This window comes from Salvelinus sp. IW2-2015, linkage group LG6.1 (genome assembly GCF_002910315.2).
Source record: "Salvelinus sp. IW2-2015 linkage group LG6.1, ASM291031v2, whole genome shotgun sequence".
NCBI classification, from domain to species: domain Eukaryota; kingdom Metazoa; phylum Chordata; class Actinopteri; order Salmoniformes; family Salmonidae; genus Salvelinus; species Salvelinus sp. IW2-2015.
This window is the reverse complement of record NC_036845.1, coordinates 16,939,223-16,957,401: the sequence shown is the minus strand read 5'-3', so window position 1 is coordinate 16,957,401 and position 18,179 is coordinate 16,939,223. Positions and strand designations below refer to the sequence as shown.

The 18,179-nt window shown below is 43.0% G+C and overlaps 1 protein-coding gene across 6 annotated transcripts; it reads right to left on the bottom strand.

The window, feature by feature from the left end:
* Positions 1-2,355: 2,355 nt before the first annotated feature.
* On the bottom strand, positions 2,356-17,769 carry pex5 (peroxisomal biogenesis factor 5). Of its 6 annotated transcripts, XM_070444052.1 has the most exons (17): positions 17,563-17,758; positions 16,659-16,775; positions 15,424-15,580; positions 14,330-14,368; positions 14,044-14,164; positions 13,637-13,786; positions 13,394-13,478; positions 12,748-12,838; positions 12,218-12,340; positions 10,811-10,894; positions 9,605-9,724; positions 9,057-9,200; positions 8,802-8,872; positions 5,949-6,161; positions 5,534-5,699; positions 3,271-3,428; positions 2,356-3,009 (listed from the first exon to the last, which is right to left on the bottom strand). In XM_070444052.1, exons 3-17 carry the CDS (start codon positions 15,535-15,537, stop codon positions 2,757-2,759), a joined length of 1,932 nt encoding a protein of 643 aa, XP_070300153.1. In that variant the 5' UTR covers positions 15,538-15,580; positions 16,659-16,775; positions 17,563-17,758; the 3' UTR covers positions 2,356-2,756. The 6 variants fall into 6 exon arrangements, with proteins under 6 accessions (XP_070300153.1, XP_023845065.2, XP_070300155.1 ...); XM_023989297.2 differs by lacking the exon at positions 16,659-16,775 and having other exon boundaries at positions 17,569-17,769; XM_070444054.1 differs by lacking the exon at positions 16,659-16,775 and having other exon boundaries at positions 17,695-17,762.
* Between the last annotated feature and the right edge of the window lie 410 nt (positions 17,770-18,179).

Here is an 18,179-nt window from a genome sequence, read left to right as displayed (position 1 = left end):
GTTCTTCCACACCGATCTCGACAAACTATTTCTCTATGGACCTCGCTTTTTCCATGGGGGCATTGTCATGCTGAAACAGGAAAGGGCCTTCCCCAAACTGTTGTCACAAAGTTGGAAGCACAGAATGGTCTAGAATGTCATTGTATGCTATAGTGTTAAGATTTCCTTTCACTAAGGGGCCTAGCCCAAAACCATGAAAATCATTCCCAGACCATTGTTCCTCATCCACCAAACTTTACAGTTGGCACTATGCATTGGGGCAGGTAGCGTTCTCTTGGCATCCATCAAACCCAGATTCGTCCACCGGACTGCCAGATGGGGAAGCGTGATTCATCACTTCAGAGAATGTGTTTCTTCTGCGCCATAGTCCAATGGTGGCGATGTTTACGTCACTCCAGCCGACGCTTGGCATTACACACAGTGATCTTAGGCTTGTGTACAGCTGCTTGGCCATGGAGATCCATTTCATGAAGCTCCCAACGAATAGTTCGTGCTGACGTTGCTTCCAGAGGCAGTTTGGAACTCGGTAGTGAGTGTTGCAACCGAGGACAGATGATTTTTACACATTACGCGCTTCAGCACTCGGTGGTCCCGTTCTATGAGCTTGTGTGGCCTACCACTTCCTTGCTGAGCCGTTGTTGCTCCTAGACATTTCCACTTCACAATAACAGCACTTACAGTTGACAACAGGTCTAGCAGGGCAGAAATTTGACAAACTGACTTGTTGGAAAGGTGGCATCCTATGACGGTGCCAGATTGAAAGTCCCTGAGCTCTTCAATAAGGCCATTCCACTGCCAATGTTTGTCTATGGCGATTGCATGGCTGTGTGCTCGACTTTATACACTGGTCAGCAACGGGTGTGGCTTAAATAGCCAAATCCACTAATTTGAAAGGGTGTCCACATACTTTGTATATATAGTGTATTGGAAAGCCGAATACTTTCCTTGTGAATACGTATGTGAATGTACATGCCCCGCCTAAACCCCTTTGTACTTACAAGTACTTATCCACTTGTAGTATGCTACTTACTATTCATAGAAAGAGCTGGATATGTGCAATTTAAAGTAGTCCCTGTAGCAGATCCTCTTGGCTGAATAAACAAACTGCATTGACCATTTGCTTTTTCGTACTGTAAAAGCAGCCTAATCCTGGGTCATTTTAGTCTATTTGGGTCTGCTGTCCTGCAACTGGCCAAGGAAAATACAAATATGGGAAATACTACCCCTTCAAACATGAAAAGTAGGCCTACTCAATGAGAGACCATTTTTGGAGTCAGAGCTTTATTGCTGAATATCATATTAATAATCATTACAGTATGGTTAACTATTTTGAAAACAGTACAATAATTATATTACAGACAATATGGCAAAAAAAGCATTATTTTACAATTAAGCTAATTATTTTACAACAAGGGCATTTGTCTGAAGAAAGAAGGGTTGAGGGTGGGAAGAAGTGCAAAGACACCTCTTTCGGTATACCATCACCTTTACACTGATGTCATCCTCTGTCCAAAGCCGAGTCATATTCATTCTTGCACACCGTAGCAACAGAAAATGAAAACAAGCGTTTCTTATCGGACAAATTCAGGTAGGTCCCGCCCCGTTTGCTTCCATTGGGTTACTACTAGCGAATATGACTCTGGTGTGTACAACTCATGTCAGCAGTCTTTCATTTCTCTCGAGTACTTCATTGATTTATATGTCATTGATTGGACTGAGTACAAGTATAATTCATTCTCTAAAATAACGAGAGAGAAAAAGACACTGTGGCTCCTCAAGGACCGGAGTTCAGCACCCTTGCTCCAAAGCCAGATATCTATATTACTGTAATGGTCTCTTTTTACCTTCAGCAATTGATTCGGAATCAGTAAGCCAGCTTTACAACGTTTGAACTTCATATTTTCAAGGGGGAATAAAAAAAGAAAAACAAAGATCCTCCAAACAAACAAGATCCTATCTTTACATTACAGGAACATTCATCTCAACTTGATCTTTTGCTCTAGCACGTCTGTTTTATTCCCTCTGGAAAACAAAAAGGTGCAAACTTTTCACTAGTATCCAATGTATACATCCCATGGTTCATAGGGCTGAATGAAACTAAGGGAGTCACGTGACTCCTCAGTTTCAATAGGCATGACGATGCCTCTGATTATGAGGAACACAAGAACATCCCTGCACCAGTTGCTGAGGACAGAGGGTAACTAACCAGACAGCCAGTCTGTTTCTGCTTTGTGTCAAACATGATAATGAAAAAAGTAGGAACCAACTGGCAACCAGGCTATGTCAGAGTGATCAGGGGAGGAAATAGTATGTATTCAATACACCTGGTGTATACGGTGCATTTCCCTTGGTTGCTGAGACACATCAAAATGTCCTTCTCACCTCTCCTCCCTTTCGGCCTACTCTCCCCTTGTCACACATTATCCTCCCTCTCTTCCTGAAAGGATTGGATAGGTATCAGGGTTGGTGTCAGTTCCATTTCAATTCAGGAATTAAACTGACCCCAACCCTGGTAGTTATAAGCAAGATGGCAGAAATTCTACAAATGGAGCTACTTCCATGTTTTTTATACTTATCCAATCATTTCAGGTTTATATGAAGTGCCTATAGGGTTAGGGGGTTGTTTGTGGACAGGACCTCTCGCTCTCCTCCTTTACTCTCTCTACCTCTCCCAGACACCTTTCTCCCCTAAGTGCGCACTCACACACTATCAACTCTCCTCCTGCCCCTCTCCCCTCCTCGGCCCTCCCACACCTTCATTCCCCCCCCGCTTCCCCCTCCCTCTGACAGAAGTAGGAGAGCAGCGTGTCGAGGTCTCGCCGGTCGGCCGCCGTGTATAGCGAGCTCTCTCCCATCATGCTTAAGGCCATGCGCAGGGTGGACCAGATGTTGTCGGACATCATGGTGGCTGCGGCGCCCCCCGGGGCCCGGCTGGCACTGACCGTCTCGCCCTCCCCCGACGCCTGGCGCTGCAGGGACAGGGCTTCCAGGAAGTGCTCCACGGCCTCTCTGTAAACCAGAAAGAGAATACGGGTCAACTTGAAATTGTCATTGTGGTGCATTCAATAGATTTGTATTAAGGCAAAAATAATTATATTGTGAACAAAGTCAATACATTATATAAAGTCCAAATTTCTACTCCTGGTATGACTTGAATCTACAACTTACCTTTGACGAACATAAGAAAGCACAGTGATTTAAGTGGTTTTGATCAAATATATATATATATATTTTTAAACGTATTGTGTGAATTTTGTATCTCTCTCTCACCTGTGGGCTCCTAGGTTGACACAGCTGATTCCCAGGTTGTACCGACTGCGGATGAAGCCTGGCTGCAGTTCCAGCGCCCTCCTGTAGGCGGCAACAGCCTCCTCTGAGCGGCTTCCATTGGCCAGGGTAGCGCCCAGTTTATTCCACAGCAGGTAGTCCTGAGAGAGAAGGAGAAGGAGAAGGATACATTTTGAGTTTCTCACACAGACTTATACAGAAAACTACCCTCTGCATTACGTAAACACCAAATTTAAAAATGATAACATACAACCTTGATTTTGGACAAACCTACTTACTTATTTGCTGACTCTTACAAACCGGGGATCATACACTTAATTTTCCTCACAGACCATCCCCTTGCATGGCACAGTGCTATAAGAGCACACTACCCTTCTGTTAAGAAAGTGGGTATGTGGAAACTAAGAATAATGGACAACGAAGACCCTGACACTGACAAAGGTCATGTCAACCTGTACAGATCTGGAACAGTATTGTTGGCCTCAAACCGTTTGCAGTAGGACTTCTACAAGATCAAAGAGAGAGCACAGCATAAGAAGCTCATCCTTGGACCACCTCCCCACCCCATAGATGAGCAGCCCCAAGAGGAGTGTCCCCCTTTAGTCCTGAGAAAACCCAGGTCCCACAAATGCACTGCTCCTGCATTGATCCGAGGGAGAAATGCGCCAAGCTGGAGATGAAGCTCGCGCAGCTCTTTGCTGTCTCGAGCTGTTCAGCACACTCGAGACAGCAAAGACCCAGACAACAGACCAGCACAACAATACACGCTGAACAAGACCCAGAGAGCTGAAGGAGGAGAGAGACAGCTGTCTGGATGAGGGAGAACAGCTCACCTCAGACTCCCCAGCACAGCCGGTAAAGACAAGAGTGAGAAAGAGAGAGAGTACATCTGTTCATTGCCACAAAAGGTGAGCTGAGTAAAATAGTTCAAGAGGGGGTAGTTAGTGTCTGTGAAAAAGGAAAAACAATCACAGAACAGAAGCAGAGGGGTAAATGCTACATGTGACTACGGAGGGGTAGTTTCAGAAAGAGAAAAAGTATGAATAGGGAAAGAAAGTTAAAAAGGGGGGGGGGTAGACATACCGTTTGAATAGGAGGAAAGTAATAGACCCTTTTGGAATACCTAAAAATGCATTCCCCCGGTCTCCCTCCTTCCTTCCTTTAAGTATTTGACAGTCTATGATTAAAACAATGAGGTATGGTCCACAGATCTAATTGAATCTGAACAACCCTTTAAATGGAACAGAATATGGAAAAATATGACTTTAGCATCCCATAATCCGAACCATCCATTTATACATTTTAAGTTTGTTCACAGACTGTATTTAACACCAAGAAAACATTTTACGATGAAATTGGCCCCCAACTCTCAACTGTTCACTGTGTCCCCTAAATCAGGTAGGCACATTCCTTCACATGATGTGGGAGTGCCCTGCAGTTAAATGCTTCTGAATTTAAATATTCAATGCTTTGCATCTATTACGTTACTTAACGATGATAGCCCCTTGAATATCTCAGTCAGAGAAGATTACTGCTGGCAGGCAGCACTGCTGCGAAACAAATGTTGGCAACCACCTCACTCTCTTGCATTTAACCAGTGGATAAAGTTACTATTAGAAGTTATAACAGAATTATCGACCGTGAGAATGAATGGTGCAAGTCAAGGAACAATTTAGGCCTGGACAAATATACTTGACTCTCTAAAGAACAATCTCAGCTAAAGCCCCACACATACAAACTAATTATATATATATATATCTATTTATTTGAACTTCTGTTACATTCTTTGCTTTCAGGCCCACAGGGAAAGGGTGATACGGAGGAGGGGGTCTGGTCGTCTTGGGAGAGGGCTGGGGGGGATTGGCGGGAATGTAAGGGGTGACTCAGGGGATGGATAGGTGGGAGGGGAACTGATAGGCAACTTTGGTTGCTGGATCGGAAGGGGTTCTCTTTGTATGCATTTCTTTGTTTTTGTACCTGTAACCCACCGTCTGAAAATAAAAAGGTGGATCACAAGATGTTTTACAATGGGATGGAGCCAATTGCTTTCAGGTAACGATTAGCATACAGATCAGAAATTACTTCAAGGAAGGATGCAAGTATTCGAACACGTTTGAATTCATCAACTTTATGATTTGTAAATAAAATGATGCAAATCATAATCAAGTGTGTCTATTCTCCAAACACACATGAACCACAGATTGGTAAGAGTTACTGCTGTGAAGTGGATGACCTACTAGTGTACCTGTGGTGTGACGGAGAGGGCCGCGGTGAAACAGTCCACGGCCTTGTCATACTCCCCGCTCAGATTGAAGAGGACTCCCAGGCCACACTGTAGCTGGGGGTCGACGCGGGCGGGGTCAGAGTTCGCCGCACTGAGGAACAGGGACTGCACCTCTGTAAACAAAGATCTGAGAGTGGGGGAGGAAGGCACAGAGATGGGGAAAAAGGAGAAGGGAGAAGATTTAACAAGTGCAATATTTTAAGCCAACAGATAGAATCCATGTTTTCGTAACATATAAAACATGAGAAAATACAGAAGAACGTCCTGTATTGCATATTTAGCATTTCATGTTGGATTATATTGATTAGGAGTTCTAAGTACTATTTTGAATATACATGCACACCACATTTGTACACAATGAAATAGGTCCACTCACTCTGGCAGCAGTGAGCCAAATCTCTCCCGCTCTCTGGTCCCTCCGTCCTTCTCTCGCTCCCGTTCACTCTGCTCCAGGACTGGCCGGTACGCCGGGTTGTGCCTCAGCCAATCGCGAAGGGTCTCACAGGCCTGCCTGTGCAGCGATTCGTTGGTGAAACTGACGGCCAGTGCCATCAGAGCGGTCAGGTTGTCCTTCTTCAACTCTATGCATCTAACGGCGAGAGAAGAAGAAGAGAGCAAGAGACAGAGAGAAAAGAAAGAAGAGAGAAAAAAATGAGAAATTGTTGTCAGCCAACACCAAGGCAACAAGTCCTCACAGGCATCATGTAACTTCAAGGACTTCCTATTTTGCACCCAAGTTCATGCTTATCATAGCATCTTTGTACTCAAGCCACACATAAAACATGTATTCATAAATCAAATAAGTACATACCTCGTGACATACTCTTAATGTCACACAGGAGCTACGTCCCAAAAGGCACCCTTTTTCTCTATGTCAGGGGTGTCAGACATACAACCCAATTCAATGCGGCTCATGGGTGGTTTAACACCTCCTCATTCAAGGGTTTTTCTTTATTTTTACTATTTTCTATATTGTAGAATAAAAAAATTAAGACATCAAAACTATGAAATAACACATAGTAAACAAATGTAGTAACCAAAAAAGTTAAACAAATCAAAATATATATTATATTTGAGATTCTTCAAAGTAGCCACCCATTGCCTTGATGACAGCTTTGTGCGCACACACACACACACTACCGTTCAAAAGTTTGGGGTCACTTGAAAATGTCCCTGTTTTTGAAAGAAAAGCTAATTTTTTGTCCATTAAAATAACGTCAAATTGATCAGAAATACAGTGTACACATTGTTAATGTTGTAAATGACTATTGTAGCTGAAAACAGCAGATCTTTTTAATGGAATATCTACATAGGTGTACAGAGGCCCATTATCAGCAACCATCACTCCTGTGTCCAATGGCACGTTGTTAGCTAATCCAAGTTTATCATTTTAAAAAGGCTAATTGATCATAGAAAACCCTTTTGCAATTATGTTAGCACAGCTGAAAACAGTGTTGCTGATTAAAGAAGCAATAAAACTGGCCTTCTTTAGATTAGGTGAGTATCTGGAGCATCAGCATTTGTAGGTTTGATTACAGGCTCAAAATGGCCAGAAACAAAGACCTTTCTTCTGAAACTCGTCAGTCTATTCTTGTTCTGAGAAATGAAGGCTATTCCATGCAAGAAATTGCCAAGAAACTGAAGATCTCGTACAACGCTGTGTACTACTCCCTTCACAGAACAGCACAAACTTGCTCTAACCAGAAAAGAAAGAGGAGTGGGAGGCCCCGGTGCACAACTGAGCAAGAGGACAAGTATATTAGAGTGTCTAATTTGAGAAAGACGCCTCACAAGTACTCAACTGGCAGCTTTATTAAATAATACCCGCAAAACACAAGCCTCAACATCAAGAGCGAAGAGGCGACTCCGGGATGCTGGCCTTGTAGGCAGTTGCAAAGAAAAAGCCATATCTCAGACCGGCCAATAAAAGGAAAAGATTAAGATGGGAAAAAGAACAGACACTGGACAGAGGAACTGCTTTGCAGGACAGGAAAATTGTCTAATTCAAACACTTATCAAGAGAACATCCCTGGTCATCTCTACTGCCTCTGATTTAGCGGACTCACTAAACACATGCTTTGTTTGTAGATTATGTCTGAGTGTTGGAGTGTGCCCCTGGCTATCCGTAATAAAAATTTAAAAAAATTAAAATGGTGCTGTGTGGTTTGGTTAATATAAGAACATTGAAATGATTTAGACTAACTTTTGATACTTAAGTATATTTTGACTTTTACTCAAGTAGATTTTACTGGGTGACTCACTTTTACTTGAGTCAGTTTCTATTAAGGTATCTTTACTTTTACTCAAGTATGACAATTGGGTACTTTTTCCATCACTGATCATTACACAGGTGCATGTTGTGCTGGGGACAATAAAAGGCCACTCTAAAATGTGAAATTTTGTCACACAACACAATACCACAAATGTCTCAAGTTGAGGGAACGTGCAATTGGCATGCGGACTGCAGGAATGTCCACCAGAGCTTTTACCAGAGAATTTAATGATAATTTCTCTACCATAAGCCGCCTCCAACGTTATTTTAGAGAATTTGACAGTATGTCCAACCTGCCTGACAACCGCAGACCACGTGTAACCAATCCCAGCCCAGGACCTCCACATCATGCTTCTTCACCTGCGGGATCTCTGATATCAGACACCCGGACAGCTGATGAAGATGAGGAGTATTTTTGTCTGTAATAAAGCCCTTTTGTGGGAAAAAACTCCTTCTGATTGGCAGGGCCTGGCTCCCAAGTGGGTGGGACTACGCCCTCCCAGGCCCACCCATGGCTACACCCCTGCCCAGTCATGTGAAATCCATAGATTAGGGCCTAATGAATTTATTTCAATTGACTGATTTCCTTATATGAACTGTAACTCAGTAAAAAACTGTTGAAATTGTTGCTCAGTATATAAATGGACCTACATTTATACAATTTCCTCACCTCTGTCCAGCTTGCTAACAATCACCGAAACAAAAGCTATAATCAGGGAGCAAAAAAAAAGTTTAAAAAAAAACAATGAACAGAGGAAATGTTTCTGCACATTTTGACAGCAAGGAAATAACACATTTTCAGTGTAGCCCTCTGAACCTTGTTGAAGACAGAATGCGGCCCCCAGATGAAAATAAGTTTGACAACCCTGCTCTATATAGTGCACTACTTTTGTACAGAGCTTGAGACACACTAGGGACTTCTCTCCAGTCAGTGAGGCTGCTATTCCATCTCTTTACCTGCGGAGGGCACTGATGGCTGCAAACTCTTGTTCGTTCTCTGCCTGACAGGATCCCAGATATTGCCATGCCTAAAAAAAAGAAGTGGGGGAAAAAAGTGTGAGAGTGCTTACTTCTCTTTACCTCTTCACCCACCTAATGCTAGCAGGGTAGGAAAGAACCCGATTAGTCACCAGCGCTTGTTAGCCAGAAAGAATTTCACCTTGAGATAATATTGTATCAGAGTTACTCATTAGTAATTAATGAGTGTCTCACCAGCTGGTTGTCTGGTTCTCTCTGTACGGCGCTCTCAAACAGGCGCACGGCCCCAGGGATGTCCCCTGCCTCCATCCTCCTCACCCCCTCAGCAAGGGGGTCCTGGTGGGACATGTACGGGTTGTCCTCCTCAAACTGGTACCCCTGGAGGGGGTGAGAGAGCGAGGGAGGGAAAGAAAGGGAGGAAGAGAAAGAGAGAGAGTTAAGTCATGAACAGCAACTTAGCAAACAAGACAAGGCAGATTTTTTTTTGCCTGGACAGGTAGAAATGCTGAACTTATTCATTGTGAAATGAAAGGCAAAACTTATCTTTAACTAAAAACTAACCCTTATTTTAACCAGGAAAGTTGACTGAGGGGGGAGAGGAGGTGGGATGAATGAGCCAGTTGGAAGCTGGGGTTGATTAGGCGGCCATGGACACCGGGGTTAACACCCCTACTCTTACGATAAGTGCCATGGGATAAAAATGTTTAGACCAGAGTAAAGAGTGCCTCCTACTGGCCCTCCAACACCCCTTCCACAGGTGGATAGGAAGCTATGTCAAGTACCTTGTCGTAGGAGCTGCTGAGCATCTGGTCAAAATCGGAGAGCCAGGGGTGACTTTCTGCATCTCTCTTGGCCATCTCCTCCCACTCCTGCTGCAGCTTCTCCCAGAAGTCCAAGTCGCTCTGATACAGAGGAACAGTCACAATGTCAAAGTCAGGGGTCAAATGATGGAGGTGCTGGGCATCACCATCATACCAGTTGCTGTGGGAATCCCCCTAACATTAACATTGGTCCAAACCACTATTTTTAGGGGATGCCCAAGGGTCAATGTGAACTTTGATAAAGGTTCTATATACAGTGTACTTTAAGCCAATGTAATTACCTGATGTGTGAAGTGAAAATGTGCAATGGCATTATTAGTGAAATATAGTATATGTAAAGAGCTTAATATATACTGAACACAAATATAAATGAAACATGTAGTGTTGGTCCCATGTTTCATGAGCTGAAATAAAAGATCCCAGAACCTTTCCATACGCACAAAGCTTATTTCTTTCAAATGTTGTGCAAAAATGTGTTTACACCTCTGTTAGTGAGTATGTCTCCCTCCTTTGCCAAGATAATCCATCCCCCTAACAGGTGTGGCTTATCAAGAAGCTGATTAAACAGCATGATCATTACACCTTGTGCTGGGGACAATAAAAAGCCACTAAAATGTGCAGTTTTGTCACACAACACGACAGATGTCTCAAGTTGAGGGAGCGTGCAATTGGCATGCTGACTGCAGCAATGTCCACCAGAGCTGTTGCCAGATAATTGAATGTTCATTTCTCTACCATAAGCCTTCTCCAACATCATTTTAGAGAATTTGGCAGTGCGTCCAACCGGCCTCACATCCGCAGACCACGCGTAACCACGCCAGGCTAGGACCTCCACATCCGGCTTCTTCACCTGCGGGATCGTCTGAGGGAGTGATGAGGACTATTTCTGTTTGTAATAGAAGCCCTTTTGTTGGGAAAAACTCCTTCTGATTGGCTGGGCCTGGCTCCCCAGTGGGTGGGTCTGGCTCCCAAGTGGGTGGGCCTATGCCCTCCCAGGCTTACCAATGGCTGCACCCTTGCACAGTCATGTGAAGATTAGGGCATAATGAATTGATTTGGGCATAGGCTGGATTTATTCTTGATAGATACAATTTGGAAGATGTTTAAAAAGACATTTATGATAATTATTCTGTTATCTTTCCTATTGTATTGTCCTGCATCTCTTACCCCCACAGCAGCCTTAGCTTGCTGGAAATCTGGACCTGCAGTGGCAAACTCATCTACCCATGATTCCGCTGACTCCACTGAGACCTGAACAGGAAAGAAGAGGTAGCAATGGCAGATGTGGACACCAAGTTGTTCATAACTCTATAACAACACTTAAAGTGGGACGTTGAGGTTGTGACAGTAAAGGAGAAGCAGAAAAAGATGGGGAAGAAGGATGAGAGGAAGACAAGATAAAGGAATGGAAAGAAGCAAAACAAATCAGAGAACCACACCCATTCTCCCAGTCCCTTTCTCCCCTACAATGTACTCACCTTTAGTGCAGGTACTTTTTACTACTTCTCTAAAAGTAGTCGCTATAATCTAAATGCAAGTTTAATCAGCAAAAACAATGCATCTTCCTTGGGTTTACAAAGTGCTAAGAAACTACGGGAAAAACTACAGTGGGCACAACATTCTGCCACCAAAGACAGCTTTCCAACTGCCGCAAAAAAAGGCGGATGAAAAATATAATCAGCTCAACGCAACTTTCTTGACAGAAAGCCGGTTGCGGAGCCACTGGGCAGTGTTGCCATGGCGTCAGGGGTCACAGAAGCCCATTGATGTGCCTGTTTAGCCTTAGCAATCTTCTGATCCCACTCTTGGGTTGTCACGGGTAAAGTCCCTCCCCCAGTCTCCTCCAGGAACTATGGCAACCAGGGAGCGGAGAACGGGGGGAGGCGTGATTGTTTTGTAGCAGGTGTGAGGCGTTGGGTTTTTGTTTTGGGAGGGGTGAGGACGGAGGAGTTTTAATTTGGTACAAATGAATGGGGGTTGTTAATCGAAGTAGGGGAAAGCCAAGAGTTCACGGCAGGGTCAAAGGGGGAAAAGTAGATGTCACAGTTAAAAAGGGCTACCATGAGAACTCCTATGACTACATACACCAGGGCTGGGGTCTAATTCAGGAAGTGACTTGGAATTCAACTCATGATGAAAACAATACAAAAATGCCTATTATTTTTCAATCCCCTACCGTAATTGAAAAATTATTTGCCACAACCCTGTTAAAAACATACAACTTCACTTGATAAGGGAAACTGGAAGTCTGATTCAAGACGGGAACAGCTATGATGATTTTCATTGGCAGAAGTTGGCTGATAGAAATCGCATGTATTGAAAGGACAATGCTCTCTTTTCCACACATACCATTCCCAAATTATACATTGTACAGCCTAGTGCAAGGCTCACATACAGAAACGTTCATGGCCATCACATGGTTATGTAGTTAGTAACAATTGCAGGGGTCTGCACCAAATACTGGGATGTGGGAGATCATGAGGCACAAAATGAGGACGCTTGAGCCAAGATGGCTCCCTGTAGGTTGACAGTTGCACCCTTCCCCTTGTGTCTTCAATGGAAGTTGGCTCCTACCTGGTTGAGGTTGGAGGCCCAGTTCTGAGCCTCCTTGGCCTGAGCTCTATCTGTGTGCTGTTTGCCTGCTCTGTCCTCCACTGTGACACTGCCCTCGCCAATCTGCCTAATGAACCGCAGGAACTACAGTGCAACACAACAACAACATAACAATGACACAATATCCATTATGGCTAATGGCTTATGGACCTAGATTGGTCATTAAATCAGTTTGTGCTTTAACCAAATCCCAAATAATGACAGGGGAGTTGGATACCACACAAACAGTTCTGAAGACCAGGTTGTAAAGAGTCACTATGATACTACGGTCCATCACAGCAAAATGCTTTCCCATAAAACATTTTGATGTCTAATTAACTACAAAGAAGCGGGTCTCACTGAACAATTCAAAAGAAACGGCTACAACTACAATGATCCTGTTATTGCAAAGCTACATTACTTCTATGGGCAAAGAATGGGGAAAGGGTATGGGGATAGATATGTAGAAAAAAGTATGAAACACACGCGACACGGAAATAACACACACACACCTCGGTGTTCTGTAACTTGGGGTCATTGACCTTTGCGACCAGCTCATTGGCTGTTTGCTTCAGTTCGTCTCCTGGTAGGTACTCTTTCGTCCTATTGGATTTACAAACATTAACATCAAAGGGTTAATTTAAACAGCTAACTGAGTCTCAAACTGTGATCATTTTAAAGAACAAGTGGGTTAAAGAGACCATGTACATTTTACATAATCACACTGTATCCTTGTAAATATATTGGAATTGAAATGGATTGTCACTTTTCACAATACATATCCAATAAGGATGGAATCAAAACACACTTTTGAATACCTAATTAAATGACTGCTACTTATGGGGTCAACGCATTACATACACAAACTAAAAGCCTGTGTGCGGGATTTACTGGCTTTCATTTTCTTTCTTGACTTAGAGTTATGCAATGACTTCAATTCACTAGCACAAAGCTATGTTATGGCCAAAGCCCTTATAAAGTGATTGCAACAACACAGAGTTCTGAGAGGACGACGTCAAGGATTTTAAGACACACTTAGCGGCTCAACATCACAATGGCACCATCTTCTCTGGAACATTCTCAAGGTTTCTCCGAATGTCGCTGTATCTATCTACGTGTCCCTTGCTCTCCTCTTTTTCTCTGTCTCTCCATTATTACCATTCTTGCTCCCTCTCTCCCAGGTCTCCGAGCCATAGCTTCTCCTCTGACTGTTCCAGATACTCCTCTGCCCAACGCCCGGGATCTGAGAGCGAGAGAGAAGAAAGAGAAGAGAAAGAGGGGAGAAAGGGAAAGAGAGTAAGATACCAATTATTTCTCTACCTGCTAGAAATAGTGGCCACAAAGTACATTCAAACAAATGGTTGGCAATTGTGCCTACCATTGACATTCCAAAAAATGTACCTGTGCCATCGGTGATGAACTCTCTGGTCCAATCAGCGTCAGCCGGGTCTCCAAGTCCCGCCTGCCCTGAAGAGGCGGTGGCGGCATCTGCTCCCGACAGAAACTCAGACGTCCAATCACCAGACAGGGCCAACGCAGCCACACCCGGAGCTACGGACAGGACAGGAGGGAAAGGATGTTGTTTTCTTCACACATTGGCAAAAAAGTGTGTTTTTCAGTCCAAGTACTTGGATGGAAGGTACAGGAAAACGTAATAAAGGTGTCTTGAAGTGTCAACATATGTTCTAAAGCCTGTGGGGTAACAATATGGAAGTGCTGCCGGGCAGGCACACTGCATATCTATAATGGTGTTGCTTCTGCTGCGTTGGAGAGTATAATATGGTATTCTATTACTGCTGTGTGTGTACCTTTCTGTGGAGCCTGTCTGTAGCTCTGCTGATCGATCTGCTGCATTTCCTCCAGTAACTGGCCCATGTCAAAGCTGTGAGGGGGCCGTGGAGGCGCCTGCTGCATGAACTCATTCACCAACTGGACACACACACATGCAGAACAGGACATCAAACGCAAGCCTATTCAATGACGATTAACAAACCTCACATGAATGAAAAGTGTTTTCATATTCCTTTTTTAGAATATGCAGACAAAGCACAACAGTTCGAATCAATAGGACTGGGAAAGTAATATGAGACTGACCTCTTCTTCTGTTGCAATTTCAATGGGTGTAGGGGGAATCTAGGAGAAAAAGAGGGATGAAAGTGATACTGTGAGATATATTTGTGAAAGCTATAGTACAACTAAGTTGTATGGTCCAAACAAACTATGATGTATGAACTCGTTCAAGTATGGGTAGATGGTTCCAGGGCTCTAAAGTGCGACAAAGTTTGTGTGCGAGACCAAGAGTTTTATTTTGGGAGCTCTACGCAACTAGGAAAGAAATCTCCCAGATAATAGTTGTTGTAATAAGGCTTCGCTGTACTGTTGTTTCAGAGTGCCTAAGAGGAAAGAAAACGAGTGCAGATTCGATCATGTCATGGTTTCTCCGTTACTACAGCTTGTTCATAGCCCAACCGAGTCAAAAGATCTGACCCATATTACAGGCACAAMATTTTTATCTTCCTGTAGCGAATCGCCGGGACCACATTTTACATTCATAAACCATGTTGTGGGCCGTTCAAAAACTACTCGCGTGTCGTTAACCATTTGTTTACACTTTGTTCATTCATGTTACCTCATTGGCTAGCTAGCTAACAAACCGGTAACTTTACCAATATCTCCAAATATTTGGGGGCACAGAAAGAAAGGAAAAGGCATAGCTTCTTCAGGAGATCAATGATCATAGAAATCACAGACCTGATGTTTTTAAAGAGAAAGGGTACAATTTTAAATGTAATGCATCTCAATATGAAAATAGTGCTTTTACACAATGTAGAAGCCTAATATTCTGCAAATGACTTGGTAATTTCAATTTAACTTTTATAATAAACAAATGTATTTTACAGTGTTACATATTACTTTATAGGGCACAACATGTGCTTAAAGTAGACAGAATTCATAAAGACTTAATCTCAATATTTTTTTCATGGTGCGCATAAATTTCATGTCATGCTCCTAAATTTAAAAAAAATTGGGAGCACCAATTTAAACTGGATGGGCCCCACCGTTGACCAGGGAAAATAGCTATCAATGCAACACGGCCAATAACAAACTAAGAATATAACAAACAGAACATGGATTACTTTACATATTCCATACGTTCTTTATTCTAATTTCTACAAGTGACTACTCACAGTGGGCGTTGACCTGTGCCTCCAAGCACCTCCCTCCTGGGTCATGTGACCCGTCAGCTTCATGAGGGGATTGGCTCCCCCGCACTCCCCCTCCACCAGCTCCCGCATCGCCATGGCAACACCGGGCAGCGGTGTATCCAATCAGACCACCTTAGAGCTGAAGAGAGGAATAAGTGAAATAAAACATTGACTTATCGATTAGACGATGGATGGAATTATTTGTACATTTCAAACATTTCAAATCTAATTAACTCAGTTTGATAATGTCACATTCAGGATCCTGCCTGGGTGCCAGACTCTTTCTGCATTCATTGAGGTGCCTAACAAGACAACAAATGTGAGCTATTAAGCAGAGATAGACCGGCACCAACACTATTCATGGTCACATGCAAGACAGCTCAAGATAAACCATTTGAATACAAAGACGGTGTACCAGTACCAAGAAAAACATAAGAAAAAAATGTGGATGTCCGCTCACTGTTGGGAAGTCATTTACCTTCCTACTACAGCTAGGCTATCCTTTTCTCCAGCTCCTGTGCTGTGTTTGGGTGTGCGTCATCACTCTCTTTTCAACCTTTTACATCAATCAAAGCAACATGAGAGAGCTGTTTGAGAGATATGGAGATCTATTTGAGGATGAGAGGGCTAGCCAGGCCAAATTGAAATCTCATCCCAAGTGCCCAATGTCTCATAGTCCTCTCCTAATCTAACATGCTCTATCGGTTGCCTTTTAACACACACACACACACACACACCGAGGATACCAAGAATGGCTCCACAACAGGACTGAGTGAGAATAGCCTAGAGCTTCACTTTCCCTCTTCCGACTGGCTTTCAGTCTTTAACTCACTCTTTAAATACACACCTGGCCCTTTAAGTGAAAGAAAACATTCACGGGTGACAACCAACAGTCAAAGCAACTCCCTCTACTGCAAAGCTGTAGTAATATTCCCCAATCCACAGTCCTCTCCCCCACAACAGTGTGTCAATGCAATCAAATGTCGGAGAGAGAGACGAACCTGCTGTTCACATAGCTGACCTACTATCTAGGCCAACAACAGATGTACATAGATAGTGGCCTACTCAACTTCACTAAACCTCTCAGACAAATACAATAATGACAATTTCTATAATGCAGTCAGCCCTGGAGCTGAGAAGTTAAGACATGCCCATTTCCACCATCTTACTACAATACAAAAAGTAACAGCACCACACACAACTGCAGGTAATCTTACCGAAAATAAGGGGAGACAACACTGTACCCTGTCCACAGGTGGTCCAGTAGCTATACTAGGGTTTAGATTTAAGGATTTCTTTCCGCTGACCCAAACAGATGCTGTACGATTAGGGCCCTGTTAAGAGGATTATAGACAGATATTAATAAACACTGTCTCACACACACACACTGTGCAATACCGTGGATAGAAGAGACAGTCTTAATGAATATGCATGGTCCCAAAATGAGTGAATGTGTCTGGGTTTAATTCAGTTACAGCATGCTGTAGCTATATTGGCTCTACAGAAAAATATAGGTTGCCTACTCAAGTTGAGACTGACAGCATGAAAATGTTATTTAGGTATGATGCTTTCTCAAGTTGAAAAGATAAGGTTAGTATTGCAATTCTTTTACCTGAAAACCTTCAGTTGAGAATTCAAAGAGCACCATAAAACTAACCATTGCCATCATATAGGCAGTAGGTACTATAGCTACTATATACTATACTAACTAGCTACTATACTGCAAACATCCTACTACACCATGTCAATAGTTCATGCACAGAAGTTAAGGGTGAGGCATGTCCTAGCCAAGTTTAGATTTATATGGTCACATTACATAAATGAATGTCCTCCCAACTAGCACTGTAACGTTAAACATTGACTTTACATAATATATGTACTGTATGCTAGCTGGCTAGCTAACGTATCTACAGTGTGTAGTGGCTGTAGCTAGCTAATTATGGTTAGTTAGAGAGCGTTGAGCTTGCAAAATACATTCAGTAAAAGATTGAAAGCTAACTAGCTACGTGGCTAGCTAGCTACCTGTTTGCCACAATGCATGTTGATGACCAAATGCTAGCAAGTTAGCTACAAAAAATGTGACAGACCATTATTCGATTGATAGCATAATGTTCTACTCACCAGCACCTACTACTACTACTGACTGTAGACCTTCCTACTATCCTCTTCTCCTAATTGTCTGCTTACAATATAATAAATAGCTGGCAATTCAAGCATCCAGCGAAGCTACTGAGTGTTAAAGTAAATCTTTACCCGTGTTTATTAACGCGTGTCTCTTTATTTACCTCCTGCTCTTTCCCCCCATGACCCACAAAAATCTACACAGACGCACAGCTAATCCTGCAAGTCGTATTCTCAAACAGCATCGACGTAGACCTTAAATGACAGACAATACGGAATGTGCGCAGAACGAGTTTATGCGTGTGTAAACGCTGCAAATCGATGTTGCCATTTATGCCTACGAATATTGTAACATTCTAAAAAAATTCGATTAAGTTGCAATCTTTGGCTACATTTGGTGAAACAATGTAACGAAAGGGGCGTAACATTGACCTTGATTGACAGTGGGTGAAGTACGCAAAGGGACAGCAAGGTTTGCGTATTTTATTGCGCAAGGTATGAATGAATTACAAAGTCCAACAAATTTGTTCTGCTTTGTGGCAACATAATTTTCTGTCTCAAACTCAAAACCCCTAATTCTCATGATCTCAGGAAAGGAACGAAAATATTATCTGGTT

Excerpts from the sequence above, each read along its gene's own strand:
- pex5 (XM_023989297.2), bottom strand. The coding sequence starts at position 15,537 with ATGGCGATGCGGGAGCTGGTGGAGGGGGAGTGCGGGGGAGCCAATCCC. Across the intron at positions 9,201-9,604 it reads TCAGCAGCTCCTACGACAAG|GGGTACCAGTTTGAGGAGGA; the intron begins GTACTTGACATA and ends CACCCCCTCCAG. Across the intron at positions 8,873-9,056 it reads GAGAACCAGACAACCAGCTG|GCATGGCAATATCTGGGATC; the intron begins GTGAGACACTCA and ends TCTTTTTTTTAG.